The following is an 18,615-nucleotide window of genomic DNA, read 5'->3' as shown; positions in this document are numbered from 1 at the left end:
TTTTTTATTTCAAAGATGTTCCGTTTAGTTTCTGAAATGAAAATTTCATTTTCTATTACTTGGAATCCAAATTAAACAAAAATGAAAACTTCAATATCGAATAGAATCTTAACAAGAAATATCAATCCAATAGGAGGTTAACCCATTGGTATGATCTAAAAAATGGCCTCAATTGAATTGGAATTCCCTGCCTGTATACCTGACGTCGATACACCTATGCCTGGCGTATTTTGAATTATGATTACGCATAATGCAGCATAATGCACTCGGATTAATATTTCAAATTAAATTTCAGCGGAGCTTCGCTTTAACTCCTCTTGAAATCAAATCTCGGGTACTTATTCAAAAGGACGTATGTGATTTTGTAAACAAAGATTCAAACGTCATTTCATTTATTCAGACTAAGGCCGAAGTGGCCTGTGCGGTATATAAGAGTCTTCTCCATTCGGCTCGGTCCATGGCTACACGTCGCCAACCACGCAGTCTACGGAGGGTCCGCAAGTCATCTTCCACCTGATCGATCCACCTTGCCCGCTGCGCACCTCGCCTTCTTGTGCCCGTCGGATCGTTGTCGAGAACCATTTTCACCGGGTTACTGTCCGACATTCTGGCTACGGCCCACCGCAGTCGTCCGATTTTCGCGGTGTGAACGATGGATGGTTCTCCCAACAGCTAATGCAACTCGTGGTTCATTCGCCTACTCCACGTACCGTCCGCCATCTGCACCCCACCATAGATGGTACGCAGCACTTTACTTTCGAAAACTCCAAGTACGCGTTAGTCCTCCACGAGCATCGTCCAGGTCTCGTGTCCGTAGAGGACTACCGGTCTAATGAGCGTTTTGTAGATTGTCAGTTTGTTACGGCGGCGAGCTCTATTCGATCGGAGCGACTTGCGGAGTCCAAAGTACGTACGATTTCCAGCCACTATGCGTCTCAGAATTTCTCTGCTGGTATCATTTTCAGCAGTCACCAGTGAGCCCAAGTACACAAATTCTTCTACCACCTCGCTTTCGTCACCACCGATGCAAACTCGCGGTGGGTGGCTCACATTGACTTCTCTTGAACCTCTTCCTATCATGTGTTGATAACTAGTCCGATCCGCTTAGCTTCCCTCTTCAGTCTGATGTAGGCTTCCTCCATCTTCTCAAAGTTACGTGCCATAATATCAATGTCGTCGGCGAAGCCAAATAGCTGGACGGACTTATTGAAAATTGTACCACTCGTGTTAATCCTTGCTCTTCATATTATCCCTTCCAAAGCGATGTTGAATAGCAGACACGAGAGACCATCACCTTGCCGTAACCCTCTGCGGGTTTCGAAGGGACTCGAGAATGACCCTGAAACACGAACTACACGCATCACCCGATCCATCGTCGCTTTGATCAACCGTGTCAGTTTATCCGGAAATCCGCGTTCGTGCATTAGCTGCCATAGCTGGTCCCGATCGATTGAATCATATGCGGCTTTGAAGTCGATGAATAGATGATGTGTGGGCACGTTGTATTCGCGGCATGCAGTACTTGGCGAATGGCGAACACTCCCTTGCAGTTGGTGCCAGTCGACGGCATAAAATTTGGGAGAGTACCTTGTAGGCGGCGTTCAGCAATGTGATTGCGCGGTAGTTGCTACAATCCAGCTTATCGCCCTTTTTGTAGATGGGACACACGACACCTTCCATCCACTCCTGCGGCAAAACTTCCTCCTCCCAAATCTTGGTAATGACCCAGTGCAGCGCTCTAGCCAGTGCCTCACCACCGTGTTTAAATAGCTCTCCTGGTAGTTGGTCAACCCCAGGGGCTTTGTTGTTCTTCAGCCGGCCAATCTCCTCCTGGATTTCCTGGAGATTCGGAGCCGGTAAAATGATGTCCTGCGCGCGTTCTCCCAGGTCCATCACCATACCGCCATCTTCGTCTGCCACATCGCCATTCAGGTGTTCTTCGTAGTGCTGCCGCCACCTTTGGATCACCTCACGCTCGTTCGTAAGAAGGTTCCCGTTTATGTCCTTGCACATATCAGGCTGTGGCACGTTGCCCTTACGTGAACGGTTCAACTTCTCATAGAACTTTCGTGCGTTATTAGCACAGTTCAGTTGCTCCGTCTCTTCACGGTCTCGATCTTCCTGCTGGCGCTTTTTCCTCCGGAAAATCGAATTTTGTCTGTTCCGCGCCTGTTTATATTGTGCCTTGTTCGCCCTCGTGCGGTGTTGCAGCAATCTCGCCCATGCTGCATTCTTCTCTTCCACTAACTGCTCACATTCGCCGTCATACCAGTCGTTTCTCTGATCCGGGGGCACCGTGCCAAGTGCAGCGGTTGCGGTGCTACCAATGGCGAATCGAATATCTCTCCAGCCATCTTCAAGAGACGCTGCGCCTAGCTGCTCTTCCGTTGGAAGTGCCACTTCCAGCTGCTGCGCGTATTCTTGGGCTAGTCTACCGTCTTGTAGCCGCCCAATGTTTAGCCGCGGCGTCCGACTTCGCCGCGTGTTGTACACCGTCGAGAGTTTTGAGTGCAGGCATACTGCAACGAGGTAGTGGTCGGATTCAATATTCGCACTGCGGTAAGTGCGGACGTTCGTGATGTCGGAGAAGAATTTACTGTCGATTAGAACGTGGTCGATTTGGTTTTCCGTTACTTGATTAGGTGATTTCCATGTGACCTTGTGGATATTTTTGCGGGGAAAGAAGGTGCTTCGGACTACTATTCCGGGGGAGGCTGCGAAGTTTATGCATCGTTGGCTGTTGTCATTCGATACGGTATGCAGACTATCCGGTCCGATGACCGGTCTATACCTTCCTACCTGAGCGTTCATGTCACCGATGACGATTTTGACGTCCCGCAATGGCAACCATCATATGTCTGCTCAAGCTGCGCATATAATGCTTCTTTCTCGTCGTCGGATCTCCCTTCGTGTGGGCAGTGCACGTTGATGATGCTATAGTTGAAGAAACGGCCTTTTATCCTCAGCTTGCATATCCTTGCGTTGATTGGCTGCCACCCAATCACGCGGTGGCGCATCTTTCCCAGCACTATGCAGCCGGTTCCCAGCTCGTTGGTGGTGCCACAGCTTTGGTAGAAGGTAGTTGCTCGATGCCCGATTTTCCACACTTTCTGTGCTGTCCAGCAGATTTCCTGCAGCGCTACGACATCGAAGTTGCGGGGATGTAATTCATCATAGATTATCCTGTCGCAACCTGCGAAGCCTAGTGACTTGCAGTTCCATGTTCCAAGCTTCCAATCGTAATCCTTTATTCGTCGCCTAGGTCGTTGCCGATTGTATCGAGTCATATTCTCTTCTATGTCGTTCGTAATAGTTGTTTTTAAAGGCGGCTTATTGGGCCTGCGCAAACCTCCTGTCTCGTCGAAGGGCCGTCGTGTCAGGGCTGTTTAGCGTCCCACCTAACACCAGGACTTGGGCTTGTGCGCTTTGAGCGGCTCACGGTCGCTTTGGCGGAGCCTTCTTGCGGATTCATGCAGCTTTTCATAGAGGTTTGACAAGGCCCACTGTCAAACCCCACCACATCCTAGGCAGGCGCCACAACTTGCAGATGGCCTGGGGAGGGATCGTCAAACCCTTGGACATAGTCCCTGCTACCCCCAGATTATGTTGGAACAATTATCAAATCGAGCCACAGAAATTTCTGCCACTTATTCGATGCTTTTAAGGAATGAATCCAAGAGAGACGATCCAAATACGCCAATCTTTTTGATTTTTTGAATAATTCTCCCGTGAAGCAATCAATCAGAAACGATTTTGACATGTTCTTCGAGGCATCCAAAGCTACTTTTATTAGGCAAGCGGACGGGATCTTGAAGCGATTCATCATTCCTGATGCGATCGCTGAAACTGAGACAACGACAACGGCAACATTGCTAACAAAATCCAATGCAGATTGGGAGATGAGTCGCTTAGAATGCTTTATTTTCGGTTTGCTTTATTTGCTTTATTTTCGCTTTGCCCAGCCCAACAAGCAATGATTTTAAAAATCTGAAATTTGTCAAAAAATATTGTTTTTCATCCAAAAGTCCAAATCAAAAGTTTTTCTTTTAGTACCTGAAACTTTAACAAAAACCAGTATTCTACCGGTATTACCGGTTTTGACTCCTCCAAATACCGAACACCGGTATTTATCAAAAATGACTAATCCCGACCACCCTAATTGAAATGGTTTTGTAGATAGAGCTAAATCCCAAAAAGCTAAAGCTTTGTAGCTTTACTGGTGATATTCTAGAAGCAAGACAAGGATGTGGCTAGGGTTCCGATGCATGGCCAATTATCAGTATTAGTGTTCTGTTTTCTCACGGAAAGATTTGACAAGGGGCGCGCCTTCAATGAGATTGATCTCTGTGAAGGGTCTAAATAGCGGGACCGTGTCAGGTACTCTTGGGAAAACAAAACAAGAACTGTATCGAAATGGATACTTCATTGCTTCTCAATAGTAATGGAGTAATTTGACATGCACTTAAACACTAAGGATACGGGGAATAGGTCTAATAACTAGTCGCAGTGGCACACTCGAACAGGAAAAAAAGAATGCACCGCATATTTTGATTTTTTTTTCAAATTCAGAACAATACTCTCAATCATGACCTTTTCCGTTTCGGACCACCTGTCAAATGTACAACTCGAATAGAACTCCACCCCGAAGCTCTAAATCCATTTCATTATCACTCGTTGATTGCGACTCTCCAAACTATCGTAAATCACAAAACCGTTGAGTGGAGGCACGATTTCTATGATTTTAATGACAGTCATTATCAAGTGTCCACTGCGTCAGGCTCATATACGCCAACATACGCGATTCCACCTGTTCCAACCGGGGCAACCTTCGCCTCTCGAGCACAAATTAATAAGCACTCGCGAAATAATGGTCCATAAAAATCACCTTCGGTTATCACCTTTCTAGCTGTCGGGCAATTGGTGCTACCAGAACACATTTATGGGTTATGGGCTAGCAGTTCGGATCCGTCACCGGGCCAGGTGGATTGCGTCGCGATTGGCAATTAACATTCCGACGCATTCGATGTGATTTTATGGGTTTGAGTCACTGAGCAGAAACTTCAGCTGGAAGCTGGATGGCAGTCGTCCTGACTGCCGTCGCCATTATTGCAGAGAGCCAGCCGAGGGGAACTTTCATGAGAAAATGAGCTACATTTGATCAACGAGCCACGGTGCAGTTGGTAGAACCCCGCGGAGAATAATTTCCCAACAATTAGTGTTCTATCACGATAATGTCGATTATTGCGCCTCGGGCGTAGACGTTCGAATTATAATTTTATTAGCTGCAGTTCGGATGAGGAACATGAAGGTGCAGTCTAGAGCGCACGGCAACCGCGAGCTGAGAACAACAATAAAATTGTCCGCTCCAAGGTCGTCCACGGACCGGTATATTGGCTTGAGGTTTGACTAAAATTAGTATGTTTTATTGCTTCCGTGTCGAAAGACTTATTATGTCAACTAAACTGCTGATTGATTCATTCAGTTGTCGCTTCAAAGATATTTTTGTGAAATATTCTGAATTCTAAAAATGTGTTTAAGGGCACATGGCTTAGCATACTTATCGGTGATAAAGAAAATGACCATCATATGCGCATATATATCGCATATATATCGTTCATATGCGCATCAGTTTCAAAACAAAGTCTACTAAAATTTTGTTACATTTACAAGTAAACCGAAATACCGCTTTGAATGGAAAACGGCTAGCCCTGTCCTCCTAAAAATTTCACTTAGTATCGTTAATTTGTCAAAAGCCACCACTAAGTATTCAATTACGTCTCATTACTTTGCGTTTATTACCTGATCGTGGAGTTCAACATTTGACCTCATCGGTGTTCGACAATTGATCACTTGCAAGCAGCAGCTTGGATTCGCCTAATAACGCTTGGATACCAACCTTTCTATATACGGCCCAATCGTTGCCGGGTGGTTTCGATAAGATTTATTCGTGCTAATTTCTGGGTTTCTTCTCTCCCGGGATGTGCCTAATGACCGTAACTATTCCCAGGTAGGAGCCTCGCGGAAAGAGCTCTCAGCTCAAGTAGCAAACGAACTCCTCCCCAAGAGTAGCAGCAGGTGAATTTTGCGCCCCCTCATATGTCCACATATCCTTTAGCAACCCCAAGTGGGCCATAATTCATGAATCTTCCCATTTTTTCCCATAAATGCCACCTAAGTCGTCGTCGTCGATCGTCATCATCATCACCGCACGTCGGTCGTAACGAAACACACCTGATTTGAACCGTGCATAGTTGTTCATATTTTCCCAAGCCCCTGCACTCACGATCCGCGATCATCGCTCATATGAGCTGCTTTGGCATCATCAGTCGGTGTCGATGTCGATGTCGGATGCAAGACGCAAGTGCACGTAGCGATCATCGTGAGGTCGTCGTCAAGCAGTAGTTCCTAGGCCTCGATGCCACGCTCGAAACTCGTAAATTAATCAACTATCATCCGCGTCGTGCATTTTCCATGGCAAACTGGGATAAACTGCTATGGACATGCGGAAAAAACGCATCGTAGAGTGAACCAAAGCACATACATCCTGTAATGGCCGAATCAATTCGCCAACTATGATCAAAAGATTGATATCGGATGCAACCGTCGCCGAATTCCCGAACCCTCCAAGCTCATTAATAATGCGTATCGCTGCGCGTTAATTAATTGTCAGGTTCCCGAAGAAATTCGGTAGCATTCGCATTCTGGCGATTCGTAATTAACAGCTCTCTGGCGGCGGCTTCGCGTCCTGCGGACCCGTTTTTGACCACACCAAGGGCTGCACTGCACGGTGGAGCTGATAAATCACCACTCATTAGCCATTACCGTAAATTTCGATCCGGCCTGCGAGCGAGCGGGAGCAACCGATCGGTGGCCCGCCGGTTGACGACGGTTTCGGAAGCTACGCACCAGCCATTCGGATCGGTAGCAATTAAAGAATTTCGGTTTGGCAGGTTCTCGGTTTCCCGGGATGGATCGCAGTGAGGTGATTTGTTTATTTTTCGGTGGGTAAAGTTTCCTCTTAATTAAATTGAAATTAATCGAGGTAGGTTGGGCAATATTGATGACGATAATGGCTTCGAAAATCGCACCGAATGTGAAACATTCGAGTGAAACGGAATTGCATTTGTCTTTATTGTTGCTACTGCTTTATATTCGAAACGGGATGGGACGAGCGAAAATGTTCGATGCCTTGAAGATCGAATATTTATTCGGCTTCTTGGAATCAGTGAGTAACGAAATGCGTGCAGTCGAATGCAAAGAAGTACGTTCTCTAAACATTTTTGGGCAAAATGGCATTATAAGCCAAGTGACCCTTTATGCCAAACGATCATGTCAGCCAAACGGCATTTTCGACCAAAAGACCTATTCGGCTTAACGAATTTTTTTGATGAAAAGTATTTAGCTCTTTTTTAGTGTTTTCACTGTCATAAGATGAGTTTAGTACAATTCTATTCAATTCCACTACCTCGTATTACTTTTACATATACGTATTTCGACTTCAACTGTAAGGTCGTATTCAATTTCTCGTACTTGACCCGACTAAGTGCCGCAGAAGCATCAACCCCCCGACACTCCTGCCAGGCCTAGCGAGACTTCACTCAATCCGTCACTTGCAGCCGGATCACACTACTGCCTAAGCAGTCACTCTAACCACACTTACCATACGAGGCTTACTTGAAAAGTTGCTGATCCTTTTGAAAGGAGGCTTCCGAATGTCTCGAAAAGAGGCTTCCGAGCCTCTTGAAAGGAGGTTTCCGAGCCTCTTGAAAGGAGGCTTCCGAGCCTCTTGAAAGGAGGCTTCCGAGCCTCTTGAAAGGAGGCTTCCGAGCCTCTTGAAAGGAGGCTTCCGAGCCTCTTGAAAGGAGGCTTCCGAGCCTCTTGAAAGGAGGCTTCTGAGCCTCTTGAAAGGAGGCTTCTGAGCCTCTTGAAAGGAGGCTTCTGAGCCTCTTGAAAGGAGGCTTCTGAGCCTCTTGAAAGGAGGCTTCCGAGCCTCTTGAAAGGAGGCTTCTGAGCCTCTTGAAAGGAGGCTTCTGAGGCCTCTTGAAAGGAGGCTTCCTGAGCCTCTTGAAAGGAGGCTTCGAGCCTCTTGAAAGGAGGCTTCCAGGCCTCTTGGAAGGAGGCCTGAGCCTCTTGGAAGGAGGCTTCTGAGCCTCTTGGAGGAGGCTCTGAGCCTCTTGGAAGGAGGCTTCTGAGCCTCTTGGAAGGAGGCTTCTGAGCCTCTTGGAAGGAGGCTTCTGAGCCTCTTGGAAGGAGGCTTCTGAGCCTCTTGAAAGGAGGCCTGAGCCTCTTGAAAGGAGGCTTCTGAGCCTCTTGAAAGGAGGCTTGAGCCTCTTGAAAGGAAGCTCTGAGCTTCTTGAAAGGAGGCTTCTGAGCTTCTTGAAAGGAGGCTTCCAGGCCTCTTGAAAGGAGGCTTCTGAGCCTCTTGAAAGGAGGCTTCCAGCCTCTTGAAAGGAGGCTTCTGAGCCTCTTGAAAGGAGGCTTGAGCCTTTGAAAGGAGGTCTCTGAGCCTCTTGAAAGGAGGTCTCTGAGCCTCTTGAAAGGAGGCTTCTGAGCCTCTTGAAAGGAGGCTTCTGAGCCTCTTGAAAGGAGGCTCGAGGCCTCTTGAAAGGAGGCTTCCAGCCTCTTGAAAGGAGGCCTGAGCCTCTTGAATGGAGGTGCTCGAGCCTCTTGAAAGGGGGCTTCCGAGCCTCTTGAAAGGAGGCTTCCGAGCCTCTTGAAAGGAGGCTTCCGAGCCTCTTGAAAGGAGGCTTCCGAGCCTCTTGAAAGGAGGCTTCCGAGCCTCCGCGAGGAAAGAGTGTAGTTTTAGGAGAATTAGGTTACTATCAAATCATATCGGAAATATATTGTGCAACAAAATGACAACTTTTGTGATCATTTTTCAATGCTCTCATTTTCAATACCCCAGAATTCGTTCGCGAGCTTACAATTTTCATGCGCGTTTGAATTTCTGGTGAAACCAGGGGTGGCATTGCGCATCTCGAATCGAATCACTCGATTCGTACGTTTTTGCATTCGTTTCGAAAAATTTGCGGCATTATGTATTTCGTTCGACTTCATTCAGTCGCAGTACAAGATTTCGAATGGAGCTGTACTAGCTTAATCGAGTATGTTCTGTCAAACGAAATGTAAACAGAGAGAATAAGAGATAACTGTCTCCGTGGTTAGTATGCCGCCCGCTGGAGAGACTACCTCCAGCGCATGGCGAATGTGAGTAAACAGAGAGAATAAGAGTAATTTTATCTGCGTGTAGCATGTTGCCTGTTGGAAAGGCATCCTTCAGGGCATGAATTGGCAGGTAACCTATAAACAAACAAAAGGATCGTTTGGCCGAATGCCTCTAGGCCGAACAAACCATTTGGCCGAAACCCATCTGACCGAAAGGGTCATTAGGCCGAAAAGGTCATTTGGCCGAAAGAGTCATATGGTCGAAAGGGTCATTTAGCCGAAAGAGTCATTTAGCCGAAAAGGTCGTTTGGCCGAATGGGTCATTTGGCCGAAGGGGTCGTTTGGACAAAAGGGTCGTTTGGCTGAAAGGGTCATTTGGCAGAAAGGGTCATTTGGCCGAAAGGATCATTCGGCCGTAAGGGCCATTTGGTCGAAAGGGTCATTTGGTCGTAAGGGTCATTTGGCCGAAAGGGTCGTTTGGCCGAAAGGGTCATTAGGCCGAAAGGGTCGTTTAGCCGAAAGGGTCATTTGGCCGAAAGGGTCATTTGGCCGAAAGGGTCATTTGGCCGAAAGGGTCATTTGGCCGAAAGGATAATTTGGCCGAAAGGGTCGTTTGGCCGAAAGGGTCATTAGGCCGAAAGGGTCATTAGGCCGAAAGGGTCATTTGGCCGAACATGTCATTTGCCCGAAAGGGTCATTTGCCGAAAGGGTAATTTGGCCGAAAGGGTAATTGAGCCACGGCAAATGCTGGGTAAAGCGTACCATTGGTACTTCGCGTACCTGAAGGAATAAAATAGACCCCATCTCGCGGTCCTTAGCCTCTTACCCAGCAACTCCAATCCCTACCTCCCCGCGGTGCTGGCCGGGATACGAGCAACCTTAGGGAAGATCGGGTAACCAACCCCGGTGGGAACTATGGTCGTATGCTGACAGGGAAGGGGGGGTTTGCTCCTCTCCGGAGGTGCAAATCTTATTGAGCGTCTGTTCTCCATGTTAGGGGCGGCTGATCATCGTCCGAGTGCCAGCGAGGGACTCTAAGTGAAACTGTGCACCATGGTCCACCGGAAATAAGGAGGAAGGGTCCTCCGGAAATTTAGGGGTTGGGTGTCAGGCCCTGCGCGCCAGCCTCGAAAAATCATAAGCAACGAACAATCAACAAGAGAGTACGGACCGGAACCATCGGCGAAGACCACTGCGACGAAAAGGGACTAGCGATTGGAAACTCGGTTCGTGGAACTGCAAATCTCTCAACTTCATCGGGAGCACACGCATACTCGCCGATGTGCTCAAGGACCGTGGATTCGGCATCGTAGCGCTGCAGGAGGTTTGTTGGAAGGGATCAATGGTGCGAACGTTTAGAGGTAATCATACCATCTACCAGAGCTGCGGCAACACACATGAGCTGGGAACAGCTTTCATAGTGATGGGCGATATGCAAAGGCGCGTGATCGGGTGGTGGTCGATCAATGAAAGAATGTGCAGGTTGAGGATCAAAGGCCGGTTCTTCAACTTCAGCATAATCAACGTCCATAGCCCACACTCCGGAAGCACTGATGATGATAAGGACGCATTCTACGCGCAGCTGGAACGTGAGTACGACAGCTGCCCAAGCCACGACGTCAAAATCATCATAGGAGATTTGAACGCTCAGGTTGGCCAAGAGGAGGAGTTTAGACCGACTATTGGAAAGTTCAGCGCTCACCGGCTGACGAACGAAAACGGCCTACGACTAATTGATTTCGCCGCCTCCAAGAATATGGCCATTCGCAGCACCTACTTCCAACACAGCCTTCCGTATCGGTACACCTGGAGATCACCACTGCAGACAGAATCACAAATCGACCACGTTCTGATTGATGGACGGCACTTCTCCGACATTATCGACGTCATATCGACATATCGTGGCGCTAACATCGACTCTGACCACTACCTGGTGATGGTTAAACTGCGCCCAAAACTATCCGTCATCAACAATGTTCGGTACCGACGACCGCCGCGGTACGACCTAGAGCGACTGAAGCAACCTGATGTCGCCACTGCATACGCGCAGCATCTCGAGGCAGCGTTACCGGAAGGAGTGAGCTCGATGGGGCCCCTCTTGAGGACTGCTGGAATACAGTCAAAGCAGCCATTAACGACGCAGCGGAGAACAACGTCGGGTATATGTGTCGAAGTCGACGGAACGATTGGTTCGACGAAGAGTGCAGACAGATTCTGGAGGAGAAGCACGCAGCGCGGGCGGTCGCGCTGCAGCAAGGTACCCGGCAGAACGTGGAACGTTATAGACGGAAGCGGAGACAGCAGACCCTCCTTTTTCAGGAGAAGAAACGCCGCCTGGAAGAAGCGGAGTGCGAGGAGATGTAACAGCTGTGAAGTTCTCAAGATACACGCAAGTTCTATCAGAAGCTCAACGCATCCCGCAAAGGCTTCGTGCCGCGAGCCGAAATGTGCCGGGATAAGGATGGGAGCATCTTGACGGACGAACGTGTGGTGATCGAAAGGTGGAAGCAGTACTACGAGGAACATCTGAATGGCGCTGAGAGTACAGGCAGTGAAAGTCAAGGCAGCGGAGGAGATGACTACGTCAGTTCAGTGGACGATGGAAGCCAACCAGCCCCCACCTTAAGGGAAGTTAAGGATGCCATTCAACAGCTAAAGACCAATAAAGCAGCTGGTAAGGATGGTATCGGAGCTGAGCTCATCAAGATGGGTCCGGAAAAGCTGGCCACTTGCCTGCACAAACTGATAGTCAGAATCTGGGAAACCGAACAGCTACCGGAGGAGTGGAAGGAAGGGGTTATATGCCCCATCTACAAGAAAGGCGACAAACTGGAGTGTGAGAACTTTCGAGCGATCACCATCCTTAATGCCGCCTACAAAGTGATATCTCAGATCATCTTCCGTCGTCTGTCACCATTAGTGAACGAGTTCGTGGGAAGTTATCAAGCCGGCTTCGTTGACGGCCGCTCGACAACGGACCAGATCTTTACTGTACGGCAAATCCTTCAAAAATGCCGTGAATACCAGGTCCCAACGCACCATCTGTTCGTTGATTTCAAGGCGGCATACGACAGTATAGACCGCGTAGAGCTATGGAAAATTATGGACGAGAACAGCTTCCCTGGGAAGCTTACCAGACTGATCAAAGCAACGGTGGATGGTGTGCAAAACTGTGTGAAGATTTCGGGCGAACACTCCAGTTCGTTCGAATCGCGCCGGGGACTAAGACAAGGTGATGGACTTTCGTGCCTGTTGTTCAACATTGTGCTAGAAGGTGTCATGCGGAGAGCCGGGTGTAACAGCCGGGGTACGATTTTCAACAGATCCAGTCAATTTATTTGCTTCGCGGATGACATGGACATTGTCGGCCGAACATTTGCAAAGGTGGCAGAACTGTACACCCGCCTGAAACGTGAAGCAACAAAAGTTGGACTGGTGGTGAATGCGTCAAAGACAAAGTACATGCTTGTGGGCGGAACCGAGCGCGACAGGGCCCGCCTGGGAAGCAGTGTTACGATAGACGGGGATACCTTCGAGGTGGTCGAGGAATTCGTCTACCTCGGATCCTTGCTAACGGCTGACAACAACGTTAGTAGTGAAATACGAAGGCGCATAATCTGTGGAAGTCGGGCCTACTACGGGCTCCAGAAGAAACTGCGGTCGAAAAAGATTCGCCACCGCACCAAATGTGTCATGTACAAGACGCTTATAAGACCGGTTGTCGTCTACGGACATGAAACATGGACAATGCTCGAGGAGGACTTGCAAGCACTCGGAGTATTCGAGAGACGGGTGCTTAGGACCATCTTTGGCGGTGTGCAAGAAGACGGTGTGTGGCGGCGAAGAATGAACCATGAGCTCGCCCAACTCTACGGCGAACCCAGTATCCAGAAGGTAACTAAAGCCGGAAGGGTACGATGGGCAGGACATGTTGCAAGAATGCCGGACAGCAACCCTGCAAAGATGGTGTTCGCTTCCGATCCGGCAGGTACGAGACGGCGTGGAGCGCAGCGAGCGAGATGGGCAGACCAGATGCAGAACGACTTGGCGAGCGTGGGGCGTATCCGAGGATGGAGAGATGCGGCCTCGAACCGTGCATTGTGGCGTCAAATTGTTGATTCAGTGTTATCTGTTTAGATGTTAACTAAATAAATGAATGAATGAATGAATGAATGAATGGTAATTAGGCCGGAAGAGTCATTTGACAGAATAGGTCATTTGGCCGCATAGGTTATTTGGCCGAATAGGTCATCTGAAAAGTTAGAAACTAAGAATGAGAAGTGAGTAGTGTGAAGTGGGTACACAGAAAGAAAAATCATTGATAGAATCAAAAAAACCATTGGTTAAAATAAAAAGTTGCGTTGGTTCTTTTTCGTAGAGAGTTGCGTATGTTTAAAATATAAGTACAACAACTTTTGCGTCAACGATGGTTCAAAAGTGACATGCCATTCTGAAATTAAAAGTTTGAACTTTTTAAACAAAACTGTAAAACTGTCAAATCCAAATGGTTACACTGTGAAAGAAAAAGTGGTTGTTTTAGATAAAACTGCAGGGTTAATCCAATCATGAACTTTTAAAAGACCGCAAGTCAAAAATGAATCAAGACATAAAATCATGTTCCTTTTGACTTATTTGCAACCTTTTAAAAGTTCATGTTTTGAACAGTTTGCTCGTCAAAATAAAGGTTGAAATGAAAATTTTATTTATATTATTCATAAAGATGGAGACATGCTTTTTAGAATAAGAACTATCGACTTTTAAAACATAAACTATTGCCGTTGTGAGCATCCAAACACCTGTTTGCCGTTTTCTCTGCGCTGGAGTCAGCACTGCGATTCTTCCTTATGCTGGAATGCGGATGCCTCTGAACAAAAAACATGGTAATTCAGCAATGCTAGGGAAGCATCTTTGGCCATTATCTACCGCCGCCAATTTATTTTGTTTCCATGCAGCCAATCGCTCGAGGTTTTTCACCCTAAACAGCCTGTAAGCGTAGAACTACTTTAGAATAACGTAATAAATGCACAATTTAGACTGGCCCAGGATACAAAAAGTCGTCCGATTCTACGGGGCACCCTCCAGGATTTTGCCTTTAGGTAAGAAAATCATTCTCTGAAAATTTCAGCCTGATCGGTTATTGCATAAGCTGGCGCAATTGATTTGAAGTTAATATGGGGGTTTCAGCCGAAATCTATGGGAAAATACACCCCTGTTGATATTTCGTACAGGAAATTGGATGTAAAAGCCCGATAGAGCCCAGATTTGCAGGAAATGAAGTAAACATGCCAATGAACAATTCGATATAAAATTCTACTATGATTAAATAAACTTTAAATTAGTTTTTAGCTGATTTATTTAGAGTTTGGTTGAGCACTTTAAAATTCATTAATTGCCTTGAAAACAAGAGCATGTAATCGAAGGTAGCTGCGATCGCTGCGATATGTGTTATGGCGCGAGTGCAGTTACTTATGTTTCAGTGCGCGCAAATTAAGCATCGCAGGCACCTTTGATTGCATGCGTATGTTTTCATGGCAATTAATTAATTTCAAAGTGATCAACCCAACTCCAAATAAATCAGCCAAAAACTGATTTAAAGTTTATATAGTAATAGTAGAATTTTATATCTAATTTTTCATGGGCATATTAACTTCAATTCCTGCAAATCTGGGCTCAATCGGGCTCTTCCATCCAATTTCCTGTACGAAATAGTAACAGAGGTGTATTTTCCCATATATTTCGGCTGAAACCCCCATATTAACTTCAAATCAATTGCGCCAGCTTATGCAATAACTGATCAGGCTGAAATTTTCAGAGAATGATTTTCTTACCTAAAAGCAAAATCCTGGAGGGTGCCCCGTAGAATCCGACGACTTTTTTTTCTCCCCATACTAGGCTGGGCCACTCTAATGCACATTCATAAAATTTTCTCACCGATTTTATTCAAGGTGTGACCACAACACGGTGATGAAAGTGCGCCAGTGCTACCTTTGCTGCAAACATTTTGCGGAAACGGTCATGGCGTGATTCTGAAACAAGCAAATCAATTATTGGTCTGCCGAAGGTAATTCGGTCGTGATTACAGAGTACTCACCTTTACCTCGAGGATGCCAACAGAATTTTCACTCTTGCAGCTATCTGCTGCTGCTATCGCAACCCAACATTAAAAAGAAATGTTTCGGATCAAATTCCTAAATTGTGCGTGGAATCGAATGATCATAAAAACAAAACAATGACAAACTAACCTTTTTTGTTGTCATCGAGTCCATTCTACAGACTTGACATTGACAGTTCAACATTTTTTATGGTAAAAGGGGGAACTTTTAAATCTACACTCAAGAAAAACGAAAGGCACTTTAAATTAAAGTTACCACAGTTATTGTAAACAATATTACTTTTATTTTAACAAAAAATAAACGCTTTTCAGATGGAAAGTACGAAATATTTCGTTCCACAATATTTGTTTTTTCTGTGTAGTTATGACAGTTTTTAAAATTGGTTTTATTGAAGTCCATAGGACAATCATTAGACCGCTAATAATCTCATGAGATATTCGACGTTTATGGATTTGTGGAGCGTTTTTTCATGGTTTTGAAGATAGCTGTTAGTCTTCGAATGAATCTTATCTCGCAGCATTGAACAAAGCAGCGATGAAACCGTTAAAAAGCTTAAAGAAATCCATGCAGCCTTGAAATTATTACTTGGGATGCTCACCCTATCGATCGCTATCTCGGCGGTCTTTACCACCGAGTTAATATCGTCCAACGTGGACTTACCCTTGCGAAAACCGAACTAATTGCTTGACAGGCCGTTCGTACCCTCTGAGTACGCGGTCAGCCTGTTGAGGACGATCCTCTCTACCAACTTGGCATTCGTGTCTATAAGACAGATTGGTCGCAGATGAGTCGCCCGGCGGCTTCCCTGCCTTCGGCAACAACACCAACTTCTGCCTTCTCCGTCTTTCGGGGAATCTACACTCATCAAGGCATCTCTGCATAGTCAGCCTGAACATGCTCGCTATGATTGCTGCCTCCAGAGCGCTATGCGGATCAGGCACTGGAGCTTTGTTCGTTACTAGGGATTTGGCCACCGCGAGTAACGCTTCGTTCGTCACCGAAGCCACCATTTCGGACGCACCCATATTGCCCTGCGGTGCCGGAGGCCAGGCACTTGTGACGGAAAAAGTACCTCGATAATCCTCGCCAACCTATCTGGGGATCGCTCGAGGGGTGCAGAGCACCCTTTGGTCTTAGCCATCACTATCCTGTAGGCGTCACCCCACGGATTCACGTTGGCTCCTTCGCATAGGTTTTCGAAATACGCTCTCTTACTGCTCTTGATTGCCTTGTTAAAGGTCAGTTTCGCAGCTCGAAACACTTCACGGCGGCCCGCTCTTTCGTCTTCAGTGCGGGCACGTTGCATCCTTCGTCTAGCCTTGAGGCAGGTTGATCGAAGGGCCGCAGTCTCGGGACTCCACCAGTATACCGGGCGTCTGCCACTTCTCGGCAGGGCTTTCCTCGGTATAATGCCAGTCGGGCTCGAGGTAGATTTCCCATTTCTGGGGGCTGCGGGTGTGTCTGTCGTATTTTGCACCGCTGACAATTCTTGCGAACACGGTCGAACTCTGATCGAAGGCGGTGAATGTTATACTTCATCCGAATCTGGTTCAATGCTGTTTGATTATTTTGAAGACGATACGTTGCATGATAGCTAGCTATCAATAAGTTGGTTACGTGATTCTGTCTTGGAAGTATGATAGGATTTTAGGTTCCTTCATCTACCCATTCGCACGCATTGATTCGCCCTTGCATTCTGAGGACACCCTGCTTATCAATGGTTGGGCTCAGCTTGTACAACGGACTGGTTTTCGGCAGAATGCGCTCCCATGGGTGAGACTCGGGTTTACTGTTGCGGAGCAACTGGACTTCATCTGGATAAGCCTGGTGCTGAACCAAACGATAAATTGTGTTCTCGGCAAGACTCAGCTCTTCCTGTGTTAAGGGTCCCAGCTGCATTGATACTTTCTTCTTGCGATTACAAAGATTGTCGACAAACCGGTGAACATATCCAATTGTCATTAGTAACCGATTCCATTTAGAGAAGCGGTCAAAGTTTACTAGTAGTGGAGCGACAGCTGTGTAGTGGAGAATGCTGGGTCGAATTTCCTCCATGGTTACGCCTTGATTTCCACTATCTACGGGCCACTGCTCTTCGGGCTCCCACAGAAAATCGGGTCCGCGGAACCAACGACTGCTTGGTTGGAAGTCCGGCAACCTTTGCCACTTCGTGCCTTCGTCTGCTACATTTTTCTTTGTTGACAGCCACTTCCACTCGCTCACCTTCGATGTATCGAGTAGTTCACTCACCCTGAATGCCACGAATTGGCTATATCGTCGGTGGTCCGATCGCAACCAGCAGACAACATCACGGGAGTCGGTCCAGAAAACGCGACGCATGATCTTCAAACGATGTGACTTGACGATGCAATCGGCGAGTCGAGAACCAATCACAGCAGCCTGAAGCTCAAGGCTAGGTATGGAGAGGAACTTCAGAGGGTAAACACGTGTCTTCGATCCAACCAGCGAGCATTCAACCTTTCCTTTTTCTTCGAACATAAAATAGGCAACAGCAGCAATCCCGTTCTCACTGGCGTCGCAGAAAATATGCAATTCCAAATTACTTGTCGGATTGGCGGACGTTTCGATTCTGTAGCAGCGAGGAATGTTGACTTGACGGACGCGAGGTAGCACTTCAACCCATGTCAACCATGTTTCAGCTAGCTTTCCGCTGATCTCGTCATCCCAGCCGCATCCTGCACGCCAGATTTCTTGTAGCAGGATCTTCAAGTAGATCAGGAAATTAGCGATGAGTCCTACTGGGTCATATATTGCCATCAACGTCCTCAGCACTTCACGTTTCGTGGGTATTCTAACACCTGACAGTAGTTCGACATTGTGCTTCGGTGATAACTTAAAGGTGAACGTATCTGTGGTCGTATTCCACCACATCCCCAGCACCTTTTCCGTTGGCATTTCAGCATGAAACCCTAAAATTTTCTCTGCGGTGCTGTTATCATGCAGATCTCGAAGCCTCCTTCAGAGTGAATCCGTCCGCACTTCGTCACAGCAAATAATTTTGAAAATTCAACGACGTGTAAAATTGCAGCAAGTCCCAACAAACGAATAAACACTCGATATTCAATTAAATTCGATTGATTTTTACAAGCAAGCACGGTTTAAATTTATTTCTATTTAAAAGGACAGTAAGATCGATTGAATGTTACGTTCATTTGCATGCTCCAAATATGTGCATGAAAATACATTTAAAATCACAACATATTTTTATCTGTGGTTGGCTAGCTTCACTGCTTCTTCCTCGGTCTCTACACTTGCCAACATGTCGTCGACATAGTGTTCGTACTTGATGGACTCAACCGCTCTCGGGTACTTATCT

At 46.9% G+C, this 18,615-nt stretch overlaps 1 protein-coding gene across 1 annotated transcript; it reads right to left on the bottom strand.

Moving 5' to 3' along the window:
• Nucleotides 1-16,925: 16,925 nt before the first annotated feature.
• LOC134221595 (uncharacterized) lies at nt 16,926-18,194 on the bottom strand. The gene has a single exon (XM_062700784.1). It carries the CDS (start codon nt 18,192-18,194, stop codon nt 16,926-16,928), a length of 1,269 nt encoding a protein of 422 aa, XP_062556768.1.
• Between the last annotated feature and the right edge of the window lie 421 nt (nt 18,195-18,615).

Source organism: Armigeres subalbatus, chromosome 3 (genome assembly GCF_024139115.2).
Source record: "Armigeres subalbatus isolate Guangzhou_Male chromosome 3, GZ_Asu_2, whole genome shotgun sequence".
NCBI lineage: Eukaryota > Metazoa > Arthropoda > Insecta > Diptera > Culicidae > Armigeres > Armigeres subalbatus.
The sequence above is the reverse complement of the archived record's forward strand: the minus strand, read 5'-3'. Positions and strand labels throughout refer to the sequence as shown.